The following is a 26589-nucleotide window of genomic DNA, read 5'->3' as shown; positions in this document are numbered from 1 at the left end:
CCTGCCCTGAAAAGCTTACAATCTAAGTTGACAAGACAGAAAAAAGGAGGATATTAGCCTCATTTTACAGATGGGAAACTGAGACAGAGAGAGATTAAGTGACTTGTTCAAAGTCATACATGAAGCCTGTGGCAGAACTAGGACTTGAACTCAGATTTTCTGTGTCCTAGTCCAGTTACCTAATCCTATTTGCTTTAATTGTTAGCATAATGCCTAAATAATTGTGCCATATTATTTTTAATAGAGGAGAAGCATTTAGGGCAAAACTCCCCCTTCTAATCTCCATTGCAAATTTTTATTTTATATAGACTCATAGACTTTAAGGTCAGAAGGGACTATTATGATCTTGTAGTCTGACGTCCTGCACAACGCAGGCCACAGAATCTCACCCACCCACTCCTGTAACAAACCCCTGACCTATGTCTGAGCTATTGAAGTCCTCAACTTGTGGTTTAAAGACTTCAAGGTGCAGAGAACCCTCCAGCAAGTGACCCATGCCCCACGCTGCAGAGGAAGGCGAAAAACCCCCAGGGCCTCTGCCAATCTGCCTGGAGGAAAATTCCTTCCCAACCCCAAATATGGTGATCAGCTAAACCTTGAGCATGTGGGCAAGATTCATCAGCCAGACACCCAGGAAAGAATTCTCTGTAGTAACTCAGATCTCACCCTATCTAGTGTCCTATCACAGGCCATTGGGCATATTTACTGCTAATAGTCAAAGATCAATTAATTGCCAAAATTAGGCTATCCCATTTTACCATTCCTTCCATAAACTTATATATTCTATATTTCTTGCATATACGGAACTCCCACTGATGCTAATGGGAGTTCTGCACACGAGTGAGTGCAGCATTTGCCTTTCTAAGACAGATGTATTTTCTGCAGCCCTTAATTAAGGAAGATTCCCATTAACAATTAGAGTTTCATTTAGTTCAGGACCATGCCATTTAGTCCATATAACTCAGCAGCATACTATTACTTAAAAGTACAACACACTGACTGAAAGAAGTTCTACAGTAGCTGAATGAGCTTATTAAATGCATGGCCCCTCCCTATCGTCTTTCCGTCTTCTCTGCCCACTTCCTTTCCTCCTTGTCTCTTTTCCCCTTCTCTGAAGTTTACTTCTGTTATTTATCTTATTTTTAAAAAATCAGTTTGTCCATAAAATAAGGATAAGGCAGAATAAGATTTAAAATTATTTGAATTTTTATAAGCAATTTTTTGTGAACTGTAATACAAAGAATTGATATTTATTTTAACTACTCATATTATATATAATCAAATGTTTCAGGTAGAGTTAAGGTTAAGTAGCAAATGGTTAACATTATGAGAAGTTTATGTATAGTTCATTATGTTTGTTTTTCTCTATATATTAAAGATTTAGTAAATAGTAAATAGGAACAAAAGTTCTACAACAGAAATTCTTCCACTGTTTTGCTTGCAGTGCTAAACCGATCAAGCCTACCCATTTAAGGACCCGATCCTTGCAAGTCATTGAAAGGGTCATTCTGCATCTCTTAAGAAACAATCAGCACTGTGAAGGTTTGGAGCCCTTAAAGGATTTCTTTACAAATACATTTGAGGTTCACATAACAAGGCTCACATCCCATGGAAATACTCATTTTGATGAAAAAGCCATTTCTTTGTAGCAAAATGTTGCCAATGAAGCATTTTGATCAGCTGTATTCTTATTCCTGAAGCCACAGGAGAAGCAAAGTGTTATTTTAAGACTCTTTGGGCCCAATCCTGCAGTTCTAGTGTAGGCAAAACTCCTGATGAAGTCAATGGAAATTTTTCCCAGGTAAGGGCTAGTAGACTGAGTCTCATTGGCCTGACCATCTCTCACTGCAGTTAGTGGGACTGTTTTACGTGCTCTTGGTAGTCTAGTTTCAGTGTATAGAGAAGAGCAGAAGAGTTTCTTAACCAACAGTGACATATTAGTAGAATATTTCAGAGTTCAATATGCAGAGCCAAATTCTGCCAGGCTTACACCCCATGCAACCCCCCCTGAAGCCTAGGGGGATTGCAGAGGATACAAGTATAGCAGAGTTAGACCAATAGAACCAGCGGCAGCTCCAGGTACCAGCGCTCCAAGCGCGCACCTGGGGCAGCAAGCTGTGGGGGGCGCCCTGCCGGTCCCTGCGAGGGCGGCAGTCAGGCAGCCTTCGGTGGCTTACCTGCGGGAGGTCCCCCGGTCCCGTGGATTCGGTGGCATTTCAGCGGCAGGTACACCAAAGCTGCGGGACCGGCAGACCTTCCGCAGGCATGCCGCTGAAGACTGCCTGACTGCCGTGCTTGGGAAGGCAAAAAAGCTAGAGCCTCCCCGACTAGAATTACAAGGGGCAAGTCATTTGAGATTTCTGATACAGAGTACAATCTATTGAGTGAGAAGGTATGTATCTATACCACAGACAATTCTAATCATGTGGCCCAACATACATTGATTCAAGTCCAAAACCCACAAATCTAGCAGCTAAGATTTTGCAATTTTCTTAATACATAAAAGCAACCCTCCTTTGCCTTCAGCTAGGATTTTACTTGAACAAAACCCTTTTAAAGTGTGCATGAAAAAGTACCATTCTTAAATATATTTGTGTTGACTTTGTTTTCCAGAATAGGCTACCAGATTCCAATGTTTGCTGGCTTCTGCATCATGTTTGTGTCAACAATTAGTAAGTGTCTGTTTTTTGCATACTTTGATGCAGATGCTGCATTATTCATAAATGATCCAGTGGACCTGACTCTCTCAGAAGACTCCATGTTTATATCGGGGGGAGGGAGGGGAGGCAACCTTATTTTCGAAGTAAAATATTGGGATGCCTGTTACAGGAAGAAGTTGGTGCTGAGATTTGAATGCTTGTCTGGAGTGATTTTGGTGGGCATCAAGTAGGTGTACATGGGATGGTAGGAGAAAAGGATGCCTATTCCTTCTCTTTATCTGAGAAACTCACCTGACTTGTTTTCTGCCACCCTATGAATTAGACTATGGCTCACACTAGCACAAATCATCAGTAATTCTATCAGACTCAGTGAAAACTGGTGAAAGAATAGAATAAAGCCATATGTGCATGTGCATGTACAAGGGTTTGCTGGGGCTCGACCCTCTCCGGGGTGGCAGGGAGCCACACCGGCTCACTACACACAGTTGATGTTGGGGAATTAGTCTGGCCGCGGGGTCTCCCTCGGCAGCTCTTGCTGTAACAGGAACAAATACTGTAAGCCCGGGCCCTGGGTCAGGGCGGGGCAACACTGGGTCAGGTGCTCAGGCCCTCGGGCCGGAGCTGAGCACTGGCACTATAAACAGTAGCAATAAGCCCAGGCCCTAGGTCAGGGCAGGGCAACAAGGAATCAAAGGCGCAGGCCCTGAGGCAGGGCTGAGCAGTGGCAGTACAAACAGTTGGGAGCCCAGCCCCTGGGTCAGGGCAGGGCGATAATGAGTCAGGGGCTCAGGCCCTCAGGCAGGGCTGAGCAACAGCAATAGGCCCAAGCCTCCTCAGGCGTGGGAGAGAGACTGCCACCCACAAGTTGGGTGGCAGGGGTTCGCAGGCCCTTCCACTCCACTACGTCCCAGCCCGGGGCCCTAGCAGCGGCAGAAGACTCGCTGCATAGTCAGTGGGGATCCTGGCCACAACACACTGACATGGGCTCTTGCAGTGCTGCAGCCAGACTAGGGTTGGCTGCCCCCAGGCTACTTCCAGACTCCTCCTCAGGTAGTACCTGGGTCAGGGTGTTGTCCTCTGGGTGGGAGGGGGGGGTCCAGCACCATAGGTTCCTCTGGGTAGTGGGCGAGCGGCAGGCCCGGCAACTCCTCCGGGTAGCAAGCGCAGGGCAGGCCCGGCCAGTCCTGGCAGCCGCCTTGGGCCATGGAGTTTTCCCAGTCACGAGCTAAGCTGGAGGTGTCTGGTCTCTCTGATGGCTCAGGCCTTACTGAGCTTTAAGGGCGAGCCTTTATACTTCTGGGTCGCTGCCTGACCCTCTGAGGGGCGGGCTCTGAGCTTCCCATGCCTATCCAAACCCCCGTTCCCCGTCCCGACCGCCCCCCAGAACCTCTGCCCTATCCAACCGTCCCCTGCTCCCTGTCCCCTGGCTGCCACCAGGACCCTCAGCCTCTTATCCAATGCCCCAGCCCCCTTACCATGCCGCTCAGAGCAGCATGTCTAGGAGCCACGCCGCCTGGCTGGAGCCAGACATGCTGACGCACTGCCCTGCAGGAGCACGCAGCCCCACCGCCCAGAGTGCTGCCCACGCGGCAGCGTGGCTGTGGAGAAGGTGCCGGGGACTGGCTAGCCTCCCTGTCTGGGAGCTCAAGGGCTGGGCAGGACGGTCCCGCAGGCCGGATGTGGGCCATGGGCCGTATTTTGCTTACCTCTGCCCTACACTAATGTCAGTGGGGAGTCTTTCCAGAGTAGAGTGTAGGATCCGGTGCAGTACCCAAGACTCAGAGGTTAAATAGTGCCTTTAAGTACAGCCTTATGCAAGGGGCAGTGCACAGATGCAGTCCTCCAGGGGCAGCACTGGGAGGCACTGTGCCTCACAGACACCGTTTCTCTGGTGCTCCCCGATTAGGAGGAGCTGTAAGTTGCTAGAGTCCTTACAGGGGTGCCACACAGTCCTCTGCATGCCCAGCCAACTATGCGAGGCAGAACATAATGGGGAGCAGAATAGAGCCATTCCTAAGCCTCCCTTTGCCCACTTACTTGTGGGAAGGAGCATCTGGGGTACAGCCCCTGCTCTCCCCAATGCCTGGAGCTGCAAATTGGACCATGCTAATGCAGCAGGGCAGGGAGATGGAGTGAAGGCAAGGGCAGTTGCATTAGACCAGTGCATATTCTAACCCTTACTCATTAGTAAAGATAGCTTGTATACATTTTTTTTTCTGTGTTACCAGGAGGCTTAGATGTGGAGAAACAATTCAACACTGACAAATCTAAATGTAATAAGAGAAAATAACGTAGTTAGCATTGAAAGTGACAACAGTGACAGAAAACACTTGGCTGAATGGTGTTTTCATGATTGTTAAAATATCTTTAACGTTTTAATCTTGTTAGATTTAACCTGATTTTAAAAATCTACCTCGGCCTTTTCTGCAGTGTTTGCCTTCTCGGGAAGCTATACATTGCTGTTCATAGCAAGATCTCTTCAAGGAGTGGGTTCCTCCTGTTCTTCTGTGGCTGGTAAGAATGAAAGTGTATATGATAGATTCAATTAACTGTATTTTAGCTTGTCATTCTAGTGACAGTCATTTCCTTAATTGTGTATTTTGTCTGGCAGTTTCAATAATTAATGTTGAATTCAATTACATTCATTTTACTTTGTATGCAAGAGGCTGGCTGAAAGTATCTCAAAGAAATGTCACTTCTAAATTATTTGGTATTTGGGTCACGTTACTGTAGAAGACTAAAGATCTATGCTTTTTCGGGTACTTGTGTACAAGTGTCTTTCGATTTTTTAATTCTTTTAATCAATGTAAAAGATCAGCAAGAATAGATGTCTGCACTGAAGGCTGGTAACTTGCCACTTCCCATTATAAGACCCTGTTTTTAGCTGCTTAAAACTTTGCCAAACCTTAACTGTTTGGGCTGAGATTTCTATGCTGGGAGTCTGCCTCAGGTGGAATTGTTTTTAATTTTATTTTTTTTTGGAAAATTTTGCATCAAAATAGTTTGCAGAATGAGGGTCTGAATAAGAATGAGGCTAGGGAAAAACACATTGTTTTTTGACCATTTAAAAAAAAATCATATCAACTTTTTTTTTTATTTTTTGTTTTGGTTACAAAAAGCCTCCATGCTTTGGAACAGGGACTTGAAATTTAGCAATGAGTGGCCTTTGTGTCAGGGATGTGCCTTTTGCCATCTTCATGAAAACCCACCCAAATTTAGCCAATTTAAATTTTTGCAAAATTGCAGCACGCACATGCTTAGCAAAGACTTGTTGAGAGGTTGGCAGCTAAATTCCATGAAGACTCCATCTGCACTGGGCATGCTCCAGCCCAGGGCTGAGCAGGACTTTCCTGCAGCTCTGGGCTGCTTGGGTGTGCAGGTCCAAAGTCTGAGCATCTGAATCAATGGCAGGGAAAACCATCTTTTCTATACTTTCAGTGATGCCAGGAACATCAATGAGATGAGGAGTCCAGTGGGAGGGACACTAGGACTGGGATGAGAAGCCTGAGAAGGGGCTGTCTATGTGAGGAGAATGGGGCTGTGATGAAGAGCAGGGGATAGAAAAGAGACAGGACTTGGAGAGGGATAGGTTGGAGGGGACAGGACAGAAAGGGTCATGCTTGGGGAGGAATGAGAAGAATAGTCTATGCCAGGGGTCCCCAACAGGGTGCGGGCATCTAAGTGCGTCCACGTACTGACCAGCGGACGAGCAGCCGCCAAAATGCCGCCAACAAGCAGCAGCATCCAGAGGCATCGCCGCCGAAATGCTGCCGATTTCGGCGTTTCGGTGCATGCTCGTCCGCCGCCATGGTCCTCCGTGGCTTGTCATCTGGCGCCCGCCAGACGAAAAATGTTGGGGACCACTGGTCTATGCCAACTATAGTATACTTCCCCTCCAGAGCCTGGAACAGAATCGACAATTCCCAGTCTCCCCATTCCTCTGCTGTCAGCAAATATCTGTGAAATCCAGTGGCAAAGTGTCCCATCTGCCTTTAGTGTTGGTCCAAATAGAAGATGACAACCTACTACTGCTATCAGTTAGCTCAAGTGGCAGAAGTCTGTACAGTGACTCTAAAGATTCCAACCTTGCTGGTGACCCCTTTGCTTGTCAGTATGCCGCCACATGACTCATGAAGGAATTTGTTTTTTTCAGTTTGCTTTTATAAAGGAAATTAGAGAAAAAGAACAATAAGATTGCAAAGTTTCAGAGTAGCAGCCGTGTTAGTCTGTATCCGCAAAAAGAACAGGAGTACTTGTGGCACCTTAGAGACTAACAAATTTATTAGAGCATAAGCTTTCGTGGGCTACTGCCCACTTCTTCGGATGCATAACATAACAAATAAGATTGCAAAGTCACACTCAAAAATTAGGAAATGACAGAATTAAGATTGCTTGCATGTAAATGCTTTATGATACAGTCTTTGTTACATGATCGCATACTATTTTTTCCACAGAAACCCTACCACATTCAGTGCACAGGATTGACCTGCTCTGATCCCAACCTCACTTGTTGCAGAAGTTGGAAAATGTAGTGAATGAGACAGGGGATTTCAGGCAGACAAAGAATAGACTCATGGTTAAAGTAGTAGAATGCAGCCCTAGAGAACTGAATTCTATCCCAGCTTTTGCCACGCAGTTCTTATGTGCTGCTAGTCAAGTCACTTAAACCAGACTTTTCACAAGTGGTCACCAATTGTGCGTTCCTCATTTTCTGAGCACCTGACTTGAGACTCTGGGGTCTGATCTACAGTACTGCTGAACACTGGCAGCTGCAACAGAATACAGTGGGAGCTGTGCATTGAACATATAAACTGCTGTATAGTGCTAAGTACTCTGAAAAAGTCAGGTCCTAGGCATCTCAATTTGGGCACCCAAAATTAGCAGATACTATTGACCACAGAACAGAGATCAGTATCCCCTCATTTTACAGGGGTGTTCTGAAACGAAATGCATTAATGTTTGTGAAGCACTTATTGTATAATGATGAGCACCCTTGAAAAGTCCATGAAGAAATTAGTAATTCTGTCTTCAGCCAGGGTTTGAATTGTGTACAGTAAATAAGGCCTAGGACCACACATTGAACAAGGAGTAAACAACATATTGACTAGTTGCTCATTCAGTGAGCAGTCTCCATTCGGTGCACTACACGGAAAAAAGTAGTGTGTGATCATGTAGTGACTATATCATAATGAATACATAGAAGGGGTCCAAAGTAAGGTTGCACAGGCAGCCTTCGTTCTGGCATTTCCCATGAGTACTTGATTTTGCAAACTAATGTTCTTTTAATATAGTTTTTGTGTGTGTGATGGCATATATAATGAGGCATAACCTTATAAGCCATCTATGCTTGAAGGACTTCCTTTGATTTCAGTGGGAGTTACATGTGGAGGCATGCATATATATATATATATATATATATATATATATGTGTGTGTGTGTGTGTGTGTGTGTGTGTGTATATATATATATACACACACACACAGAGTAAATGTCTAATATCACATCTCCTAATATTCAATAAACCGGTGTATGATGAAAATAAGTTATATTATAGAACTGACTAATTTTTTTTATTTTTTATTTTAGGGATGGGTATGCTGGCCAGTGTTTATACAAATGATGAAGAGAGAGGCAATGCAATGGGAATTGCATTAGGAGGACTGGCTATGGGAGTATTAGGTCAGTGAGATGAAATATTAATAGGAACAAAAAAAACCCAAAACCAACCAATCCCCTGCCCCAAATCCAAAAAACCCACAATGCATATCTGTATTGTATGGATGCTATAGGAGATTCCACTTGGTATCTCCCGTCTGTGAAATAGGATTTTGTCATCCTATCTCCAGATTATATTAACAGTGCACACTAAAAATAGTTTTAAAAAGTTAAAATAAATTTAATATGCAGATTCATTTTGCTAAAGGAAGACAAATCTTCTGACTTTCAAAGTCTGTCACCAATCATCTTCTCTGATTCAGAATGCCTCTCCTTAACTGTGTGCTGGAGAACAGTGATTAACATCCAGAGATATCATTGTTCATTCTCAGTTACGTAAGTGGCTTTTAAGCGGTGCAGCTGCAGTTTGTTTGGAAAAGCCTTTGAAGTTAGAAATACAAACACTATGGGCTATGTTCTCATCCACATAAATCTATTTTTAAATCCAAGAGTTGAGCATAGATCTGCCAAAGGTTTGGGCCCATCCTGTTCCAATTTAAGTCAGTGGCAAAAAATCTTCCTGACTGCAGCATTAACAGGCTGTAAGATCAGTATTTCTACTATACTCATCCTCATGAGCACCTTTCAGACCCTTTGTCAGGTTTCTAGCATTCTTACTTCCATAGGGACAAAATCCTGCTTGCCTTATTCACACAGATAGTACTAGGGAAATCAGTGGACCTGATTGTGTGAGTAAAGCAAGTGGGATGTGGCCCATGCTTGACATTTCTTGTTTAGGCAATGTTTGTAGACTGCAGACAACAATCCCTGGAAAATTATCTAATCTAATCTATTCTATCTAAATATGTTCCTCATACTGAGTTACAGTGCTTTGGTTATTTTAATTAATGACCATTAAGATGGATGGGAATTTTGGCATTGAATTTCAGTGTTAAGAGAACTGCTCCCCCAGTGTGCTGAAATCTTAAAAGAAAAAGGACCATGAATGTTTTCCTTGTTTTTCTTTCCTAGTGGGTCCACCTTTTGGGAGTGTGATGTATGAGTTTGTGGGAAAGACAGCACCTTTCCTTGTGTTGGCAGCATTAGCTCTGTTAGATGGAGGTCAGTAAATACTAACATTCATAATTCTGTTTAATTCATTCATTGATTTTACTATGTAGTATAGCCACCTTCTTAAACAACAGCTACAGCATTTATTTCTTTTTGCAGCTGTTCAGTTATTTATTCTACAACCGTCCAGAGCACAACCAGAAGTAAGTACCACCATAAAAAAACACTTTATATAATGGGCGATGTTTTGCCCTTCCTAACCCTGAGGTTTTGTTATTTGTCTGACAGACTCAAAAAGGGACACCATTACTGACCCTCTTGAGAGATCCATATATCATTATTGCCGCAGGTACAGTTTAATTCTTATACAATTTAATTCTGACTGTGCTTTTTTGCTGTACCTTGAATCCCAGACTGCCTTACTCTGGCCCTGGTTACGAATAACTTTCTACCAATACATCACAATTATTTGCAATGTTAATTTAAAACAAGATTCCATGAACAAAATAAGTCATGGACATTCAGATGGGCTCAAGATGCAAGTCTTGGATTCACATCAGACTTTGAACTTCCCAAAGAGCAGAGTTTATGGTTCACATCTGTCTCTGCATAGGTCTGTGTAAAGCATTGTTCACCTGAGAAATTTTCAGGAAATAATACTTATATCAGTTAGACTTATGTCAATACCCACTTCTGGTCAGCTAAACACATACGTAACTCTTTTTCAAAGCCTATTATTTACTAGGATAAATGCTTTGCAATAAGGAAAACTCTAATGGAATTGCAACAGACTGGTAGATTGGAAACACTCCAACCTGTTAACAGGTGTTGGTTTTGTTGGGAAGGGGTTAAGTGAGTTTTGCTGACTCACTGAGGGTATGTCTACATTGCAGCCAGAGATATGAATGGCAGCTTGTGTAGCTGTACCTGCGTTAGCTGTACTCTAGCTAGTTCACGAAAAAATAGAATTGAGGATGCCACATGCGGGCTTCTGTACTAGCTCCATAAGCAAGTACATACCCAGGGGATGTCAGGGTACGTCTACATGAGATGCTATTCACAATCTCATACACAATGTAGGTGAACCTGGAGTCAAGAGACAATTGTGCTACCTTGATATATGGGAAGTGTGGCTGTCTGGGGAGAAAGAAGATCCAGCATGTGGCTGAGCAGTTGTGAGGGAAGATTTATCAGAGCATCCAAGCCTGGGGGAAAGGATTAAGCTGAACTTTGTTTTCATTAGAAAGGGTGTGAGTTTGGATTGTACCTAGGGAATGAACTATGTTTATAGGATTCTGGGAAATGCACCTGCTCGCAGGTAGCTCAGGGTCTAATGGTAAGTGTCATTTGCTATTACAGGCATTATTCATTTGATTAATCTTTCTCACAGGAAGCGCAATCCTGGCTGATGTAGCTATGTAGGTCACACCTTAGGCTCAAATAAGTTTGAATTTTCCATTAACTCTCTCAGGGTGCTATCCTAAGGGATTGGGTCAGGATGCCACTGTTCATTGTGAGCCTACTGGGAACTGTCAGGTTGCAATGTACAGGAAATTAATGGAGTATGACAGACTTGTAATCCAGAATTAGCTACCAGGGCAAACTTTTCACTGCAGCTCCAGTGGGAAGCCTTGCTAAACACAAGTAAAAGTCATGAGCATTTAAGGGTACGTCTATACTTACCTCTGGGTCTGGCGGTAAGCAATCGATCTTCTGGGATCGATTTATCGCGTCTTGTCTAGACGCAATAAATCGATCCCGGATCGATCCCGGAAGTGCTCGCCGTCGACGCCGGTACTCCTGCTCCGCGAGAGGGAGTCGGGGGAGCCTGCCTGCCGTGTGTGGACCCGCGGTAAGTTTGAACTAAGATACTTCGACTTCAGCTACGTTATTCATGTAGCTGAAGTTGCGTATCTTAGTTCGAAGTGGGGGGTTAGTGTGGACCAGCCCTTAGGAGTTATAAATGGATTGACACTTTAAAATGTCTTCTGCATTCTCATTTTGGAGGTATTAGTTTCATAGTTATAAGTTCAGGCTCCAGGGCCTCTGCGTGTAGGTCAAATTCCTCATTCATAATTGTCTACTTTATAATCAAAGGTATATGTACTTCTCTAACTAGTTTGGCTTATCTGTAGCAAGAAGCTCTATGAAAAGCTCTCTTGATATTTCTAAGATGTGCTCCTTGTGACCTGGTTTACATCCAACAGAGCTTAAGCTCAAACATGGAAAGCTTCTCCTTGGTCCCGTTGCTGTAACTTATTCCTTTATATATTGTGTATTCAGTTATCACTCCTTGTTGCTGATGGGTTCAGTGCTTCCATTCCAATGAATGTCACAGCAAAGAGGATGCCAATACAATCATTGCAGCACTGGTACAATATGGGCCTTATGGCCAGCTCTGCTAAGCAACTGGGCAGTAGCATTTGAATGATTGTCAAGTCCCATGTAGAATGCCTGAAAACAGTCCAATCTGGAGATCATAAAGGCACGGATAACTGTGGTAGGGCCCACAGAGAGAAATGGTCACAATTTTATGCCAAATAAAAATGATAAAAGGCACTTCTGGCTACCTAAGCCACCTGGGGCTTCAGAAGCAATCAGGGACCCAGAAGTACCTCTGGAGTGCACACCTCGTTAATGTGAGTTGGGTAGATCCTCTCAATCATGAGGACAGACTCTATTTAGATGCTTTCTTTAGCTTACATGTCCGTCTTGTCTGGATTAAGCCTCAGTGAGCTCATTCTATTTTGAATCCCTATTTTGGTCAGCAAACCAGGAAAGCATGAACAGTCTATACCATTGGGGTTTAAAGAAAGACATAGAATTGTGTCTCATCCAAATACTGGTGAGATCGCATGTCGAACTGCCTCAATATTTCCTCCAGTAGCTTTCATACATGGACAGTATATAGTACATTCAGGGATGACAAATTGGAGTCATATCATGAAAAAGCCGTGTGTGTGTGTGTGTGTGTGTGTGTGTGTGTGTGTGTGTGTGTGTGTAAAAGCAAATAGATACCACCTGGTCAATTATATCAATGGCTACTGACAGATGTTAAAGAAACATCCATGGATGTCTGAGTTTGTCATTGCTTGAAAGAGATCAGCCAACTTGGGAAGTGCAATCCTTATATCGTATCCAGATCTAAAACCTGATTGAAAGGGATCAAAGAAAACTGAGCAGTCCAGGTGGATGAAGTTGCCTTGACAAAGTCAAGTTGCCTTAAATAACCTGGTCCAAAACCAGAATAAGTGAAATACCATTATAGCAAAATTTTAACATCAAGATATGGTTCCTTGAGCAGGGGTCTGACAATTTTCCATTTGAGGAAAGTATCTTTTAGGAGGGCATTAATGGTCTCCACCAATAATGCACTCAATGCCTCCCTGCTTGATTTTGTCAACCATGAGGAGCCAGGGTCCAACTGAATGGTAGCAGTTTGAAGTTCTCCCATTATCTACAGGAACTTTGCAAGGCCAACAGGAAATAATCCAGGAAGAATGTGGCATATGTCCAAATATGAATCTCATCTCACCTCATGAAAGAGATCAGTTCACTACTCCAGAGAGATACTGATGACAAAAGTTTATTATCTGCCTCCTAAAGAGGGACCAGTAAGTTGGCATATAAGGCTTTACTAGACCTTGCAGAATATCAGCTCAGATCCTATTGTTGTGTTGGAATATGTCCTACCTGCGTAATAAAGATATGAAGTACCATGGTCATAAAGTAATTACAAGGTTGTTACAAGTTCTGGGTTATGGCAAACCCTAGAGCAGCGGTTCTCAAACTGTTTTAATGGGGTAGCCAGGACTGGCTTAGACTTGCTGGGGCCTGGGGCCAAAGTCCGAGCCCCACCGCCTGGGGCCCAAGCCCAAGGGCTTCAGTCCTGGGTGGCATGGCTCAGGTTACAGACTCCTTGACTGGGGCTGAAGCACTTGGGCTTCAGCTTTGAGCTCCCTGCCCAGGGCGGTGGGGTCAGGCTCTGGGTTTGTCCCCACCCCACCCAGGGTGGCAGGAGTTGGGTGGACTGAGGCTTTGGACCCCCCTCCTGGCACCCGTGTAGTAATTTTTGTTGTTGGAAGGGGGTCATGGTGCAATGAAGTTTGAGAACCCCTCTCCTAGAGACATTTTCTGTCATGTATTGTTAGGGAAATGGACTCAACTCCTTTATACACATCTGTGTTTTCGAATTCTATTTTTGGATAAGTTTATTAAGACCTGAATAAGAATTTTGTTACTTGATCTCTTCTTTGATTCTAAGATAGAATAGAATTCATTCCTCCAGCTGTATTTTGTATGAGATGAAGTGGTTTTCCAGCATTAAGGTGTTCTTTCAGGCTCAGTTGACTTCTGGTTTTGGACAGGGCATCCTTGTGTATTTAACTGGAACTGCTCATAGACATTTGAAGGTTCCAGGAGCACAAAATATAGCGGAAAGTTTACTTTAGCCATTGTTGCTTGCCCCAGGAATGTATGGGTAATGAGTCTACAAGTTTGTCTTAGGGGTCTTAGATATGCAGTCTAATACATCTTGGCATTTTTGAACAAAGAATGACAGTGGTGCTCATTTTGTGCTGAACTGTGTGATGAGAGGTTTCTTCCAGGAGAAATAATTTCTCTATGACCTCAGACAAATTAGACTTGAGTTTTTAAAGGTAAAAATTGACTGGTAAACTACCGTAGGGACACTTGAATGTCTCTGAATACCAGTCCAAGACTGTAAGTATTAGAAAGAAAGACTTGAGGATTACATATCTAAGGGTACTGGTTACAACAATGGCTTTAAAACTTTGTGTAAGCTCACTTTGTGGTGTATCAGCAGATAAGCATATATCTCTCTCACTATCCTGCTCTTACCCTTCACCCCCCAGCTTGTGCAGGTTTTCTTGAGCAAATGGGGTAGGCTCCTCTAGTCAGGGAATCAGAAAAAAATACCTTGTGACTTCAACCATGTAACAAAATACACTAGGAAAAATTTGGTGAAGATGCAGATAAGTGTGACTGTGAAATCTGGAAAGAAACTATGAGTCATTCTGGCTCCTTGAATTCAGCAGGTAAATTTACAGCATGTTAAATTTCATAAAACATTCCACTTGGCTCTAGCTGAGGCATATTGTAACACAGTGTGGGGATGTTTGAAATACCACCACCTGCACTAGATCTCCTTTGAGCATAGACAATTTACATCTCCAAGGCTGTAAGTCCAGTCCTCATGCAAAATAGTAGAGGGTTCCACAGTAATGGTCAAAAACACTGTAGCTTGAACAGTGCTATGACAGCACTTTATAATATTACTGTAGAATACTTTTGATAAGGGTGCATCTTTTGCCAGCGCTAAACTGAATGCAGCCAGTTCATTCACAGCTACACTTCAAAATATTTGAAACCACAGGGAGTGCCACTTTTATAAGAGGCCAAGTTCTGGTCTTCTCTTACTATCGATCAAGCGTGTCACTAGTCTTTCATAGAATCACAGACCTCGAAGGAACCTCGAGAGGTCATCTAGTCTAGTCCCCTGCACTCATGGTAGGACTAAGTATTATCTACATAGGGTGACCAGACAGCAAGTGTGAAAAATCGGGACGGGGGAAGGGGGTAATAGGAGCCGATATAAAAAAAAAAAACCCAAATATCGGGACTGTCCCTATAAAATCGGGACATCTGGTCACCCTATATCTACATGCACACCCATGTTGGCTTTGCAGAGAGGCCTGACCCATCCTTGGAATGTTTGGGTTGGAGAGGAAATATCCTTGCATCTGGTTGGGATACATTGAGCCTCTCGAGGTGTAGATAATCCATAATAATGAGCACCCTGTTTCCTATAGAAGCCATCAATGGATCTTGGACCTTTTCCTTCGCTGTGCTGCATCTACAAAGTTAACTGCAGCCCCTGCTGAGTTGCTGTAGTGGGAGAGTGGGGCCAAGATGGGCCCAAGTCTTACAAAGTAATAATAAATAAAAACATCTCTCTTTTCTGGAAGTGAGTAGGATGCTGATGAAGAAAGGGGAGATTAACTTTCTATCCTCCCCAATATCCTGGCAGGAGTAGAGGGCATCCCCCAGGATCACAGCTCCTTTTTGCTTTAAGGGATACACAGCTCCTTTAAGATTCTCTGTGGCTGACAGAATTATGAGGACCTCCCACTGAGCCAGGAAGGACACAGTGCTGCCTCTTAATCATCCTCAGATAGCTCCAGAATGGGGTCAGAGGCCATGCCTTGTACACAATAGGGCTAGGATTTAGCCCCAAGAGAACAGATGTAAAGAACAAAAGATTATAGTTATAACTTATCATTTGTACAACAGTCAGCCCTACTGCACTTTCTAAATGTCACCAAGCTCACTGAAATCTTTGTCTCCCCCAACCCCATTATGAAAATAGCTTAACCTTTATTGTACAATTCCTTGGAGAACTGAAATAAATAAGAAGTTGGAGACTTAAGTGATTCCCCCCCACCACCATTTAAAGTTAATCAATATTTGGTGTACGACAAACAGGGCTACAAAGAGCACATTGTTTCTATAAACACTGCCCTTCTCTGTTCAGCTTTTGGTGTTAACATTCAAGTGATATAATCCCTGCATTTCCTTCCCCCAACCCCTCCTCTCTTTAAGGATCAATCTGCTTTGCAAACATGGCTATTGCTATGCTGGAACCAGCATTGCCTATCTGGATGATGGAGACCATGTGTTCAAGAAAATGGCAACTTGGTAAAGTACAGTGCAATATATTTTACTTGAGTCCAGTATATTGTAGCATGAGGCTGTTCCAACTGTAGTTTTGTTAGCAGTCGTCTCTCTGGGTGCTTTGATGTCAAGATGATCATTTTTTTCATCTTTTCGTCAACATCATACTCAATTGTGTGATAATGTACACATATCTAGAGGTTGTTTGTGAGATATACACACAGCAGAATTCAGTTTTTATTCTTTTATAATTTCAATGGATAATAGATTTTTTTATTGAAGCATTCTTTATTTGTATCCATTTAAACTGTGGGAAATTATGGCGGGTCAGAATTATTTAATGAGAGTAGACATTGAGAATTAAAAAGTTAGAGTTATAACAGTTAAAACACAATCTGTCAACATACGTTGAAGTTTCAGCTTTAAATCAAACAGCATTTTTCTTACTTTGTCTATAAGTAAATTTCAATGATCATTTACAGAAATATTTTTTCATCAGTTTGTGTGGTGAAATCAATGTTTATTGACACTTACCGATAAAAACTTAATCCTTCCAAGTGTATATATCGGCATGATGGAACAGCGTGCCAGCTATCATGATTTTAGTATGAGTGTTGCAATATTTGATGTTTGACTTGATGCCCCAGCTCCTGGAGACCAGTGAGTATACAAAAATCTCAATTTCATTTAAAAAATAAAGTTTCTGGCTCTTGTGGAAAAGTATGAAAATGTGACCTGAGTGCACCATAAATGCTCAAAACCCAGAAGACAAATAAAAAGAACCCAAGATTATTTTTTATTAAAGTCTCATGATTTAAGCCAAGATGATGGTTTGGGGGGCACTTGATTCATAGTTTTTAATGGTTGGGACTGGCAGTACTACATATGTATCTGCGCTGTATGTAGTACACACACGTATGTACACATCCCAGAACTGTCAGTTTACAGCAGTAATGCTGAGGGAGCTCTAGGCCCTTGTTAAAATTTTGCAACCAAATTGAAGGGAGGATTGGGAGGATCTCCCTGAGTCTGAAGGATTTCATCCTCTTCTATTACTATTAAATCATCTCTGTCAAAGGGCTTCTCTATGGAGCTCCTAATACTTCTTAAGAGCAAGGGCAAAATCCTGGCGCTACTGAGTCAATGGGAATTGTGTAATTGAGATCAATGGGGCCAGGATTTCACCCCAAGTTCTTTGCCTTTGGAATGAACAAGACTGCACCAAAAAGCAAAGTATTCAGTAGTGAGGACTCTGCCAAGATACCAGTCACAGCACTCCTTCGTACTCCTCAATGTTTAGGGCACATTATGAGCATTTATGGCAATATCTTGTTTTATTTTTAATACCTTTGCATTTTCTTTATCCCAGCCCATCCCCTTGTGTTATTTATCATGTTTATTACACTAGTGCTTACATAGAAACTGAGAGTGGGGTGGGCCCCATTATAACTAGTACTATACAGACATAGATTAAGAGATAGTCTTGCCTCAAAGTCTAAGCAGACAAGACAGACAAATGGATAGAGCATACAAGCAGAGCGAACAATATGATGGCAGCAAATGTATTCATTACACAATTGTTTTTTCTTTTCTTTTAAGTTTTTTTATTTAAATAATTTCATTGGAGTTATTTTAGGAGGGGATTAGCTATATGGATTGATTTACCTATTCATTTATCTGGGCTAGTTTGCTTTCTGGGGTGCATGCTGTGTCTGATGGAGTTGTTTGCATGTCTGAGAAGGGTGAAATGATGAATCAGATTCCCTTTTCACATCACTGAAAGTCAGGAGTTGTTTCATGATCTATTCAGGGAGAGGGAAGAGAATGTGTGCAGGGGATATTGTAGAACGATGTGCGAGCATGTGCATGTAGCTGGAGGTGGAAACGGGCTAGTACAATCAGATTATTTTGTGATGCTCCAGAGTGGGGTAAAGCGGTCAGAGTTTATAGCTTAATCTGGCCTATAAAGTTAACATTTTAAGAGGTTGAAAGTACGTATCTTCACATTATTTGAGTTATCACATGGTAACATTCTTTGTGTTTCTTTTTTAGTATTAATATGTGACATTTTAATTAAAAAGGTAATTTTTTAGTCAAACTTTGTTAAACTGTAGTTAACATTGAGCACATTGCAGTAGCTGAAGGATAATATTAAAGGGATGTTATAATTCTCCCAAATACTATTATCTACAAACAATATTATTCACTCATAATTGTATTATTGTAGGTCATCACCACAGATGACATGCAAACTTTAGTTCTAAAAAAAGCACCCTCAGGAAGCCAGAATGGAATTAGGCATCAGTAATTAAAAGATTGCCAAACCATCAACCATGATAAAGAGTGCTATATTGTAATGTGAGAGCATTAATGTATAAGACTGGAGATTTTTAAAGCCTCCCTTACAGAAGAAAACATAATCCATCTAGTGGAAAGCTGCTTGTTTATCTGCCTCCCTCAACCAGAACATATTATTGATGTCAAAGAAATGAGGTTTGAGAACTTCCTGTTTGAATAAAGATTGTTTGGAGGAGACTATCCATATTAATTAATACTATTTTTATCCCCTAATGATAAAAGTAGTTGATTCCACCATGCTTTGTCTGATTTGATGGCATTAGCAGTTGAAAGTGTTTAAAATCTATCTTGAACTGGAGGCTTTGAAAATGATGAGTTTTATATGATTTAGAGTCTAGTTGTTTGAAATAGGATCTTGCAGTTCCTTCAGAACTCCTGATTTGGATCAGTTGGTTTTATACTCCATAAAACTTAGGAAAGGGAAAACTGGAGATTCAGTATTTCACAGCTTACCCATTGCCTTACATAGCTAACTGCAAGTCTTAGCTAAGTTCAGTAAATTTTTTGTAATTTTCCAGTTCTCCTGTAGTAAGTAGAATGATGTATAAATTCAGCTCACAACAGGACGAGGGTAATGGCATCCATTTATTATACGCAAAAATGCCATGTTTTTCATTGTAAGCTGTGTATGTGTGTGTAGGGGGGTTAGTCATAAGATGCTGCTGCTAAAAAGTCTCCCTAAATTTTGACAGGTTTCAGAGTAGCAGCCGTGTTAGTCGGTATCCGCAAAAAGAACAGGAGTACTTGTGGCACCTTAGAGACTAACAAATTTATTTGAGCATAAGCTTTCATGCATCTGAAGAAGTGGGCTGTAGCCCACGAAAGCTTATGCTCAAATAAATTTGTTAGTCTCTAAGGTGCCACAAGTACTTCTGTTCTTTTTTCCCTACATTTTGTTTATGAACACCAAAAAGAATGATATAGGCAAGAAAAATATATGCTGGCTCCAGAGGAGAGGCTGTGGTGTACTTTAAGGGAATTGTTCGAACACATATCACTCTGATTTATTTGACTGTGAAATGATTGACTAGAATGCTAGGCATGGTCTGCACTGAATAGTCATATACTTGCTGGTTTGGTTTCAAAAGAGGTAAACAGAACAATAAATTCACAGCAACAGTTCTGCATTCCTCTACTATGTGGAAGTTAGAAGTAAGGTCAGGAAATAAAAAAGAGGATTCACCCTGGGGGAGGAGCAACAACAAAAAATGCAATGAGTATATCTGGAGAAAGCTAATCCAAATAGGAGATATCCAGATGGGAGAAAGAAACCTGAGGAGCAATAATATCAAGAGAAACCTACATGTGATAGCAAAGAGCAATGAAATATGAGTTTGCTATATGAAGGTCATATGTAAAGGCCAGTATGATTTTTGGATACTTACAGTGACATCAAATAATAGGCCAGTACGTGACCATGGTGAGATTGCATTTGGAACAAGACCATCAGTTTTTAGTTCATTATTAGGAACTTATAAAGAAATGGGAGAGAGCTTAGAGAATAATCATGAGTGATAGAATTGCTTCAATTCTTCTATCCTTTCCTAAGTGACCTTTGACAGTTACCAGGACCCTCACCTCACCTATGTACAGATATCTGAAGAATGTAAAAATATCAGAACAAAGGATAGAAAGGAATTACTAAGCCTTGTACAAGGGGGCAAAAGTAGGAGTAATGAGACAGAATTAATAGAAACTTCAGGCTGAATATTAGAAAAAGCTTCTTCATAGTGAAGTTTATTAGGATGTGGTATTACCTTTCAAGGGATATGTTGGAAGTTCCCTTGCTTGGGATAGCTGTGAATGTGTAAGATACTAATAAGTTGTTATTGCCCATTGTACATGGAAGGTTGTCCCTGAACAGATCCATAAGTACAATATACTTTCCTTCTTTAGGTCCTTTCTTAAGGTCCCCTTGTGCTGTGACACCTACAAGGAGTCAGACAATTAATGTTAGGTATGTTGTGACAGTCGATGAGAGTTCAGTGTTGGGGCGGTTGGCATTAAATTATGTTAGTTTATATTTAAAAAATGAATGATTCAGAACCAAGAAGTTGTATGCCGAGTTTGCCTAAGTAACAGCATGAATATAATAGCCTTGTCCTCTCTATTTCCCTTTTCTTGTTTAAAATGTAACTAGTATGTCTTAAATTAAGCTCCAGTTCTGGAATTGGCTCCACATGGATGGTGAATCCCGGGCTTCAGAGGAGCATAGGGAATGTTCAGACCCTTACATTGTAAGTTATTTAGGGTGAGGGGCTGTGTCTTTCTATGCCAGAAGTTCCCAGACTGTGAGGCACACTGTTCTAGGGGGGCATGGATGAATTTTTGGGGGGGGCATTGTGGGCCCAGGCCAGCCCCATGAGGGGCAGGGAGGGCGTGGTGCCCAGACTTGACCCATCCCCAGCTCTGCTTCGGCCCTGCCCCCAGCCGTGGCCCCGTTTCTCAGCCCTGCACCTGGTCCCACCCCGAGTCCTCAGCCGCAGATCCACATCTAGCCAGGGGGCTGGGGGCCCAGCTGCCGGCCCACCACTACGGCCCAGCTGCAGCTCTGTCCCTGCCCTCAGTCTCAGCCCTGGCCCCAGCTTTGCTCCCGGCCCTGCTCCTATCCCCAGCCCCACCACCAGCTGCAGCTCCAGCCTTGACCCCCTTACCCCTGTCTGCATCCTCCAGCCGTGGCCCCACTCCCGACCTGGCTCTGGGAGGGTGGGGGAGCATGGCCAGAAGTAAGGGGGGGCACATTAATACAGTGCCTAGTACAGTGGGCCCTGATTGTGCTACTATCACTATAGGGATTAATATTGTGAATAACACGCATGTCCTGGCAGGTGGATAAATAAATGTTACGTTTTAGTCAGATATTTTCACAAACGTAGTCAGGGAAAAAAATCCCACACTATTTCACCACACAAAAATCTGAGAGAAATAATAGATAGTCAATATAATTCAATTATTAGCCCCCCATATAATCTCAGTATACTCCTCCTCAAATCCAGGTTCTGTAGTCTCACAATGTCTAAAAGAGATAGGGATCTGGATGAAGATGATCTGGGTTATCACTCAGCCTGGATAAGATGCAAGTAATACTGCTCTAGATACTTCCCTATGCCAACAAGTGTTTCTCAGCCAATGGGTCACAAAATACAAATCGAGGGGTTTGCGAGGCACTGAAAATGTTGTTATAATCTAAAGCAAAGAAAAATCTCACTCTGCCACTTCCTGCACACTCTTGCCCAGCACGTATTCTCTGTCCATCTCAAAACACACACACAAATTATATATAGGGTACTGTTATAATTGATACATTAATTATAAAAGTAAGTAAAAATAGAAGGAGGGGTCACAAAGGTATTTGACTTTGAATAAGGACCAAGCAACATGCAACAATTGAGAAACACAAATCTAGAGGGATAGGTCAAAGGTGATGGCTATACAGTGTGTTACAAACACATACCTGACTTTGGCCAACATAGTTTGCAGCCTTGGGGTCCTACTGGCTCTTTGCTGCTCTGAGCCCCAGACAGTACTGGTGGCTATGATGCTTATTATCACCTCTTAATGGCTAAGAGACTGCAGCCATTTCTATCGGATGCAGACTTTCATTCACACTTTTTCATCCAGTCTGCACTATTGTATCCCTCTCTTTTATGGACACGCAGACGGCCAGTTAGCTATAAAATCCCTGTTAGTAGCTGTTCTCTACTTGCTTTACCTGTAAAGGGTTAAAAAAGTCCACAGGTAAAGGAAGAGAGTGGGCACCTGACCAAAAGAGCCAATGGGAAGGCTAGAATTTTTAAAATTGGGAAAAAACTTTCCCTTTGTGTCTGTTGTTGTTCTCCGGGGAAGAGAGGAACAGGGCAGCAGTTATGTTGTGAGAAGCTGAAGGCCAGATATGAAAATCATCAGAATCATACCTAGAAATTTCTTATTTGGAAACCCAGATATGTAAGTAGATCAGAAATGTCTAGAAAGACGTGATTAGGTTTATTTCTTTTATTTTGCAAGGCTTGTGGACTCCTCTGTGCTAACCCCAAATTCTTTTGTTTTGCTTGTAACCTTTAAACTGGACCTCAAGAAGGTTATTCTTGATGTTTAATTTTTGTAAATGGGATTTTTTAATCTAGTAAAAGCCTAAGATCCAGATGTATTTTCTTTCTTTTTGTTTTTAATAAAATTTACTGTTTTTTAAGAACAGGATTTGGATTTTTGTGTTTTAAGAGATTTGTACACATGTTTTTAATTAGCTGGTGGCAACAGCTGATTTATTTGTTTTCCTTTCTCAGCTCTTCCCCGGGGGTGTGTGTGAAAGGGCTTGAGGGTACCCCAGAGGAAATAATTCCCAAGTGTGCCTTCCTGGGTTCTCAGGGGTTTTACATTTGGGTGGTGGCAGCATCTACCCAGCCAAGGTCAGAGAAAAACTGTAATCTTGGGAGTTTAATACAAGCCTGGAGTGGCCAGTATTAATTTTTAGAGTCCTTGCAGGCCCTCACCTTCTGCACTCGAAGTTCCAGAGTGGGGAATCAGCCTTGACAGGGCCATCATGAATACATAGCACCTATACTGGCTTTCTGCTTGCTTCCAAATACAGTTCAAGTATTGATTGTCTATCTGGAAGCTCCAAATAGCATAGAAAGTAATAGTCCACCTGTTGAGATTAATCTATCTCTGATAGGAAATCTACTATACTCTGTAATACAATCAGGTACATTTGAATACTCCATGTTTGATGGGAATGCTGTCTCAATTAAGAGCCCTTGCCTTCAGCACTTTTTCTATTCAACAGTCCAGTAGAGTCAGACTCTGGTCACCTTCAGACAATACTAGGCACATTCATTTCCATTTACTATTTGATTTACTTTTTGTGCCTCCTGGTGTTTTAAAGTTATATTTGTTTATTTAAAGTGTTTAACTACCAAGGCAATAACTGCTATAGATTTTATTAACAACAACTACCAGATGAAATTAGTGTACTATACATCTGCAATGTTCATCTTCTATACTCTCCAGCCAATGAATTATTTTCTTTCCTTTTTTGTTCCAAGTCTAGAGATATGGAAATATATATATATATATATTAAAAAAAAAAACACAGGCAAGATATTGCAAAGAAAATCCCATCAAGTTTTCAGTGTTTCAAGCTCTGTAGGAGTGTGTCATACAGATTAATATGGAACATTTTTCTTGTTTTTTCAGCTGCCCCAGAAGGAGCCTTGGCAGAGAGGTTATGTTTTGCTGAGGCACAGTTCTCTCCCTGAGCTTTCTGGTATACAGGGAAACTGCTCCCCTCTCCCTCCCCTCCCACCCCGCTGGCTAATCAGAAAGGGGATTGTGCCATGGTTCCTCCTCCTTCCCATCCCTTTAAACAATGTGCACCCTTCAGTGCACTCCCTGGCATTGAAGGACTGCTGTAATTCCTGATCCTTCCATGGGGTCTGCTAGTTTTGTTTTTTGAGGGGCTGCAAGAGGCAATGGTGAAGCAATTTTTTGCCTCCATCACCTCATCCACTCACCTTCCTAAGTGCCCAGGTCAATCTCCCCCTAAATGTCTTCTGACTCTTTCCAGTTTATCCCCAAATTCCTGATATAAATTTTACAAGAACATTACAGTTAAAAACTAGACAGAGTTAATGTTAAACATGTCTAAGAAACTCAAAGATCTTAGTGTATGAAAAGGCAGTTAGGAATCCAAACCATCTTAAACTTTATCCTCGTAGCAATGTCTTAGGAAGGCCAGACACTAAGCAGCCTTAATGTTCCATAACAGACAGATCCATCCCTTCAATAATCACAAAACGAGGACACTTTACACAGTCTGATAGCAACTGTTTATGGCTGTACACACTTCAGAAAGAGATACTGTGCAAATGTCCACTTAGGCGAACACCATTCTCACTCCCATTCACAAAGATACCACTTGTCATGAGCTATAAGAGTGCCATTAGATACAGACCTAGTATATCTACCCACACAAGCCTCCTAAGTTTACAGCATGACATTATAACACTTACATGAAAAACAAAGGTTAGCACAGTCACAAAACACCACCCTGTCCTGGGTACCTACCCAGAGAAGTCAGATTTTCCCCTAGCTCCCTGCCTCTCAGGTGCAGTGGGGAGAGCAAGCTCTATAAAGCTGCTACTCCCGCCTTGTGAGCAGAGAAGGGTGAAACTGAGTTGATGCAGAGGGGGAAGTAATCTGCTAATATGAGTCAGCAGCAGATTACTCCACCCCCTTGCTCAGGGTCAGAGATCCAGGGAACAGGCTTCTGGGATGCTCTTGTTGGAGCAGGGAAGTTGCACACCACGCCTTATTCAGAGTTAGAAGGAGAGCAACAGTCTAGCTCTTAAATATCAGACTCAAATATGAAAAACATTTTAAGAACATTGCTTTCTGGTTCATATTCAGTGCTCCATGCACAGTATGGGCAAAATACAGCATATTTCTCATGTGTACTGCAGCCACAGACTGGACTTCTTAAAACTCTTTTGGAAAAAAAAATGGGGATGGTACATCAACTTTACTGTATCCATATAGTTGCATAGCAGCAGCTTACCTTATCCAACATCAGGATGAATGCACTACTTCAGCTTCTGACCCGAGGCCTCAGTTGATCTGGGATTGTTGATGACTTGCTGTTTTGGCTAGAGGACTTAAAGCAAGAGCCGTTCCAGGACAAACTAAGGGTCCTGTAACCCTCCCCAATGCTCAGTAGTCCTCCTCTCCTCAGCACAGCATTTTCCTCACCATCTTTCCAGGCAGCTCATGTCCTCCCTACTACAGTCCTTGGGACCCTGAATTGGGGACAATCACCTGCCCTAAGGCCAACTGTCCTGTTCCACTGGTTTCCAGAGCCAGTTCCTACAGCACCTTTTTCTCTGACTCTTCTCCTACTGTCTTCCACAAACAACCTCCCTCAATGTCCTTTACCAGGAAAACATTAGTCCTTACAAGTATAGTACTATTTCTACCAGTTTTCTTCTCCTACTGAGGGCAGGCTTCCTCTTATCTTTCTCACTAGGCCTGGTTCTCAGTCACCTGCTCTCTGTCATGTGATGCAGGGGAAGAGGGCTGGACTCACCAGGCACACTTGAACCTCTTAAAATCCTAGTTTACCCTCTAACACAGCGGTTCTCGAACTGTGGGTCAGGACCCCAAAGTGGGTTGCAACCCCATTTTAATGGGGTTGCCAGGACTGGCTCAGACTTGTTGGAGTCTGGGGCCAGGGCCAAAGCCAAAGCCCACTGCCTGGGGCCAAGCCAAAGCCCAAGGGCTTCAGCCCTGGGTGGTGGGGCTTTAGCTTTAACTGAATATATTAGCTCTGTAAATGACTTTTTAACAAAACAGTAGTGTTCTAAGATTTTTTTTTTTTTTACCTTTAAGTTACTGAGATGTACTCTTAACTTTAATTCCTGCCTAACAAAGGACTAGGTTTTGGCAGGAGAGAGAGGCACCTTGACTCTGCCCCTTCAATGTGCCTCTTCCTGCCCACCTGCAGAAGGGGGTGATGTAGCAGCTCTGTAAAGATGGCAGTTCCCTGCCTGGCAGAAGCAGCAGTAAGGCACATTGGTGTAAGGAAGTTAGAGGGAGGCACCCCCTTACACCCTTTTATCCCTTGCAGTGTCACGCAGAATGGGTCATGATTTGGCCCAACGTTTATTATATTTATTCTGAATATAATTTTGTTGTCTCTTTCTCACACACATACAGAGATTCTTATAGCTGATACTGAAATACTCTTTTTGAAGGCGTCACAATGGTATTGCATTTGATGGATAATCTTGTTAGATTCCATGAAAGGGCTGGAACAAACCGGATATTTAATGCTTTGGTACAGGCTCCAGGATTCCATTAGATTGTTTTAATCACAATTGCTGTGTCTGAACTTATTAGTTTTTCACTTCACTGAAATCATTGTTGATAAAATGTTTTTTTCATATTTTCCAGGCGTCGCTTTCCTTCCAGCTAGTATCTCTTATCTTATTGGAACTAATATTTTTGGGGTACTTGCACACAAAATGGGAAGGTATGCTTAATTAAAAAACCACAATCCTTCAGCATATTCATGTAGCATTTCCAGTTTTTCCTCAGGCAATTACTTTATAATAGAAATCATTAGATTGTATTAGATATTGTTAACCTGAAATTTCATTTA

At 42.3% G+C, this 26589-nt stretch overlaps 1 protein-coding gene across 3 annotated transcripts in view; it reads left to right on the top strand.

The window, feature by feature from the left end:
* The window catches only part of SLC18A2 (solute carrier family 18 member A2), a 55498-nt gene that overhangs the window by 19752 nt on the left and 9157 nt on the right, over positions 1-26589 (top strand). For all 3 annotated transcript variants that reach the window (XM_054033760.1, XM_054033759.1, XM_054033761.1), the window contains 8 exons: positions 2614-2672; positions 5091-5174; positions 8247-8339; positions 9348-9437; positions 9546-9589; positions 9675-9735; positions 16008-16103; positions 26382-26460. In XM_054033760.1, coding sequence (XP_053889735.1) covers positions 2614-2672; positions 5091-5174; positions 8247-8339; positions 9348-9437; positions 9546-9589; positions 9675-9735; positions 16008-16103; positions 26382-26460 — 606 coding nt within the window. The remainder of the gene's footprint in view (positions 1-2613; positions 2673-5090; positions 5175-8246; positions 8340-9347; positions 9438-9545; positions 9590-9674; positions 9736-16007; positions 16104-26381; positions 26461-26589) is intronic.

The sequence above is a fragment of the Malaclemys terrapin genome, chromosome 7, assembly GCF_027887155.1.
Source record: "Malaclemys terrapin pileata isolate rMalTer1 chromosome 7, rMalTer1.hap1, whole genome shotgun sequence".
Taxonomy (NCBI): domain Eukaryota; kingdom Metazoa; phylum Chordata; order Testudines; family Emydidae; genus Malaclemys; species Malaclemys terrapin.
Note: the sequence above shows the minus strand (reverse complement) of the source record. Positions and strands in the feature narration are given on the sequence as shown.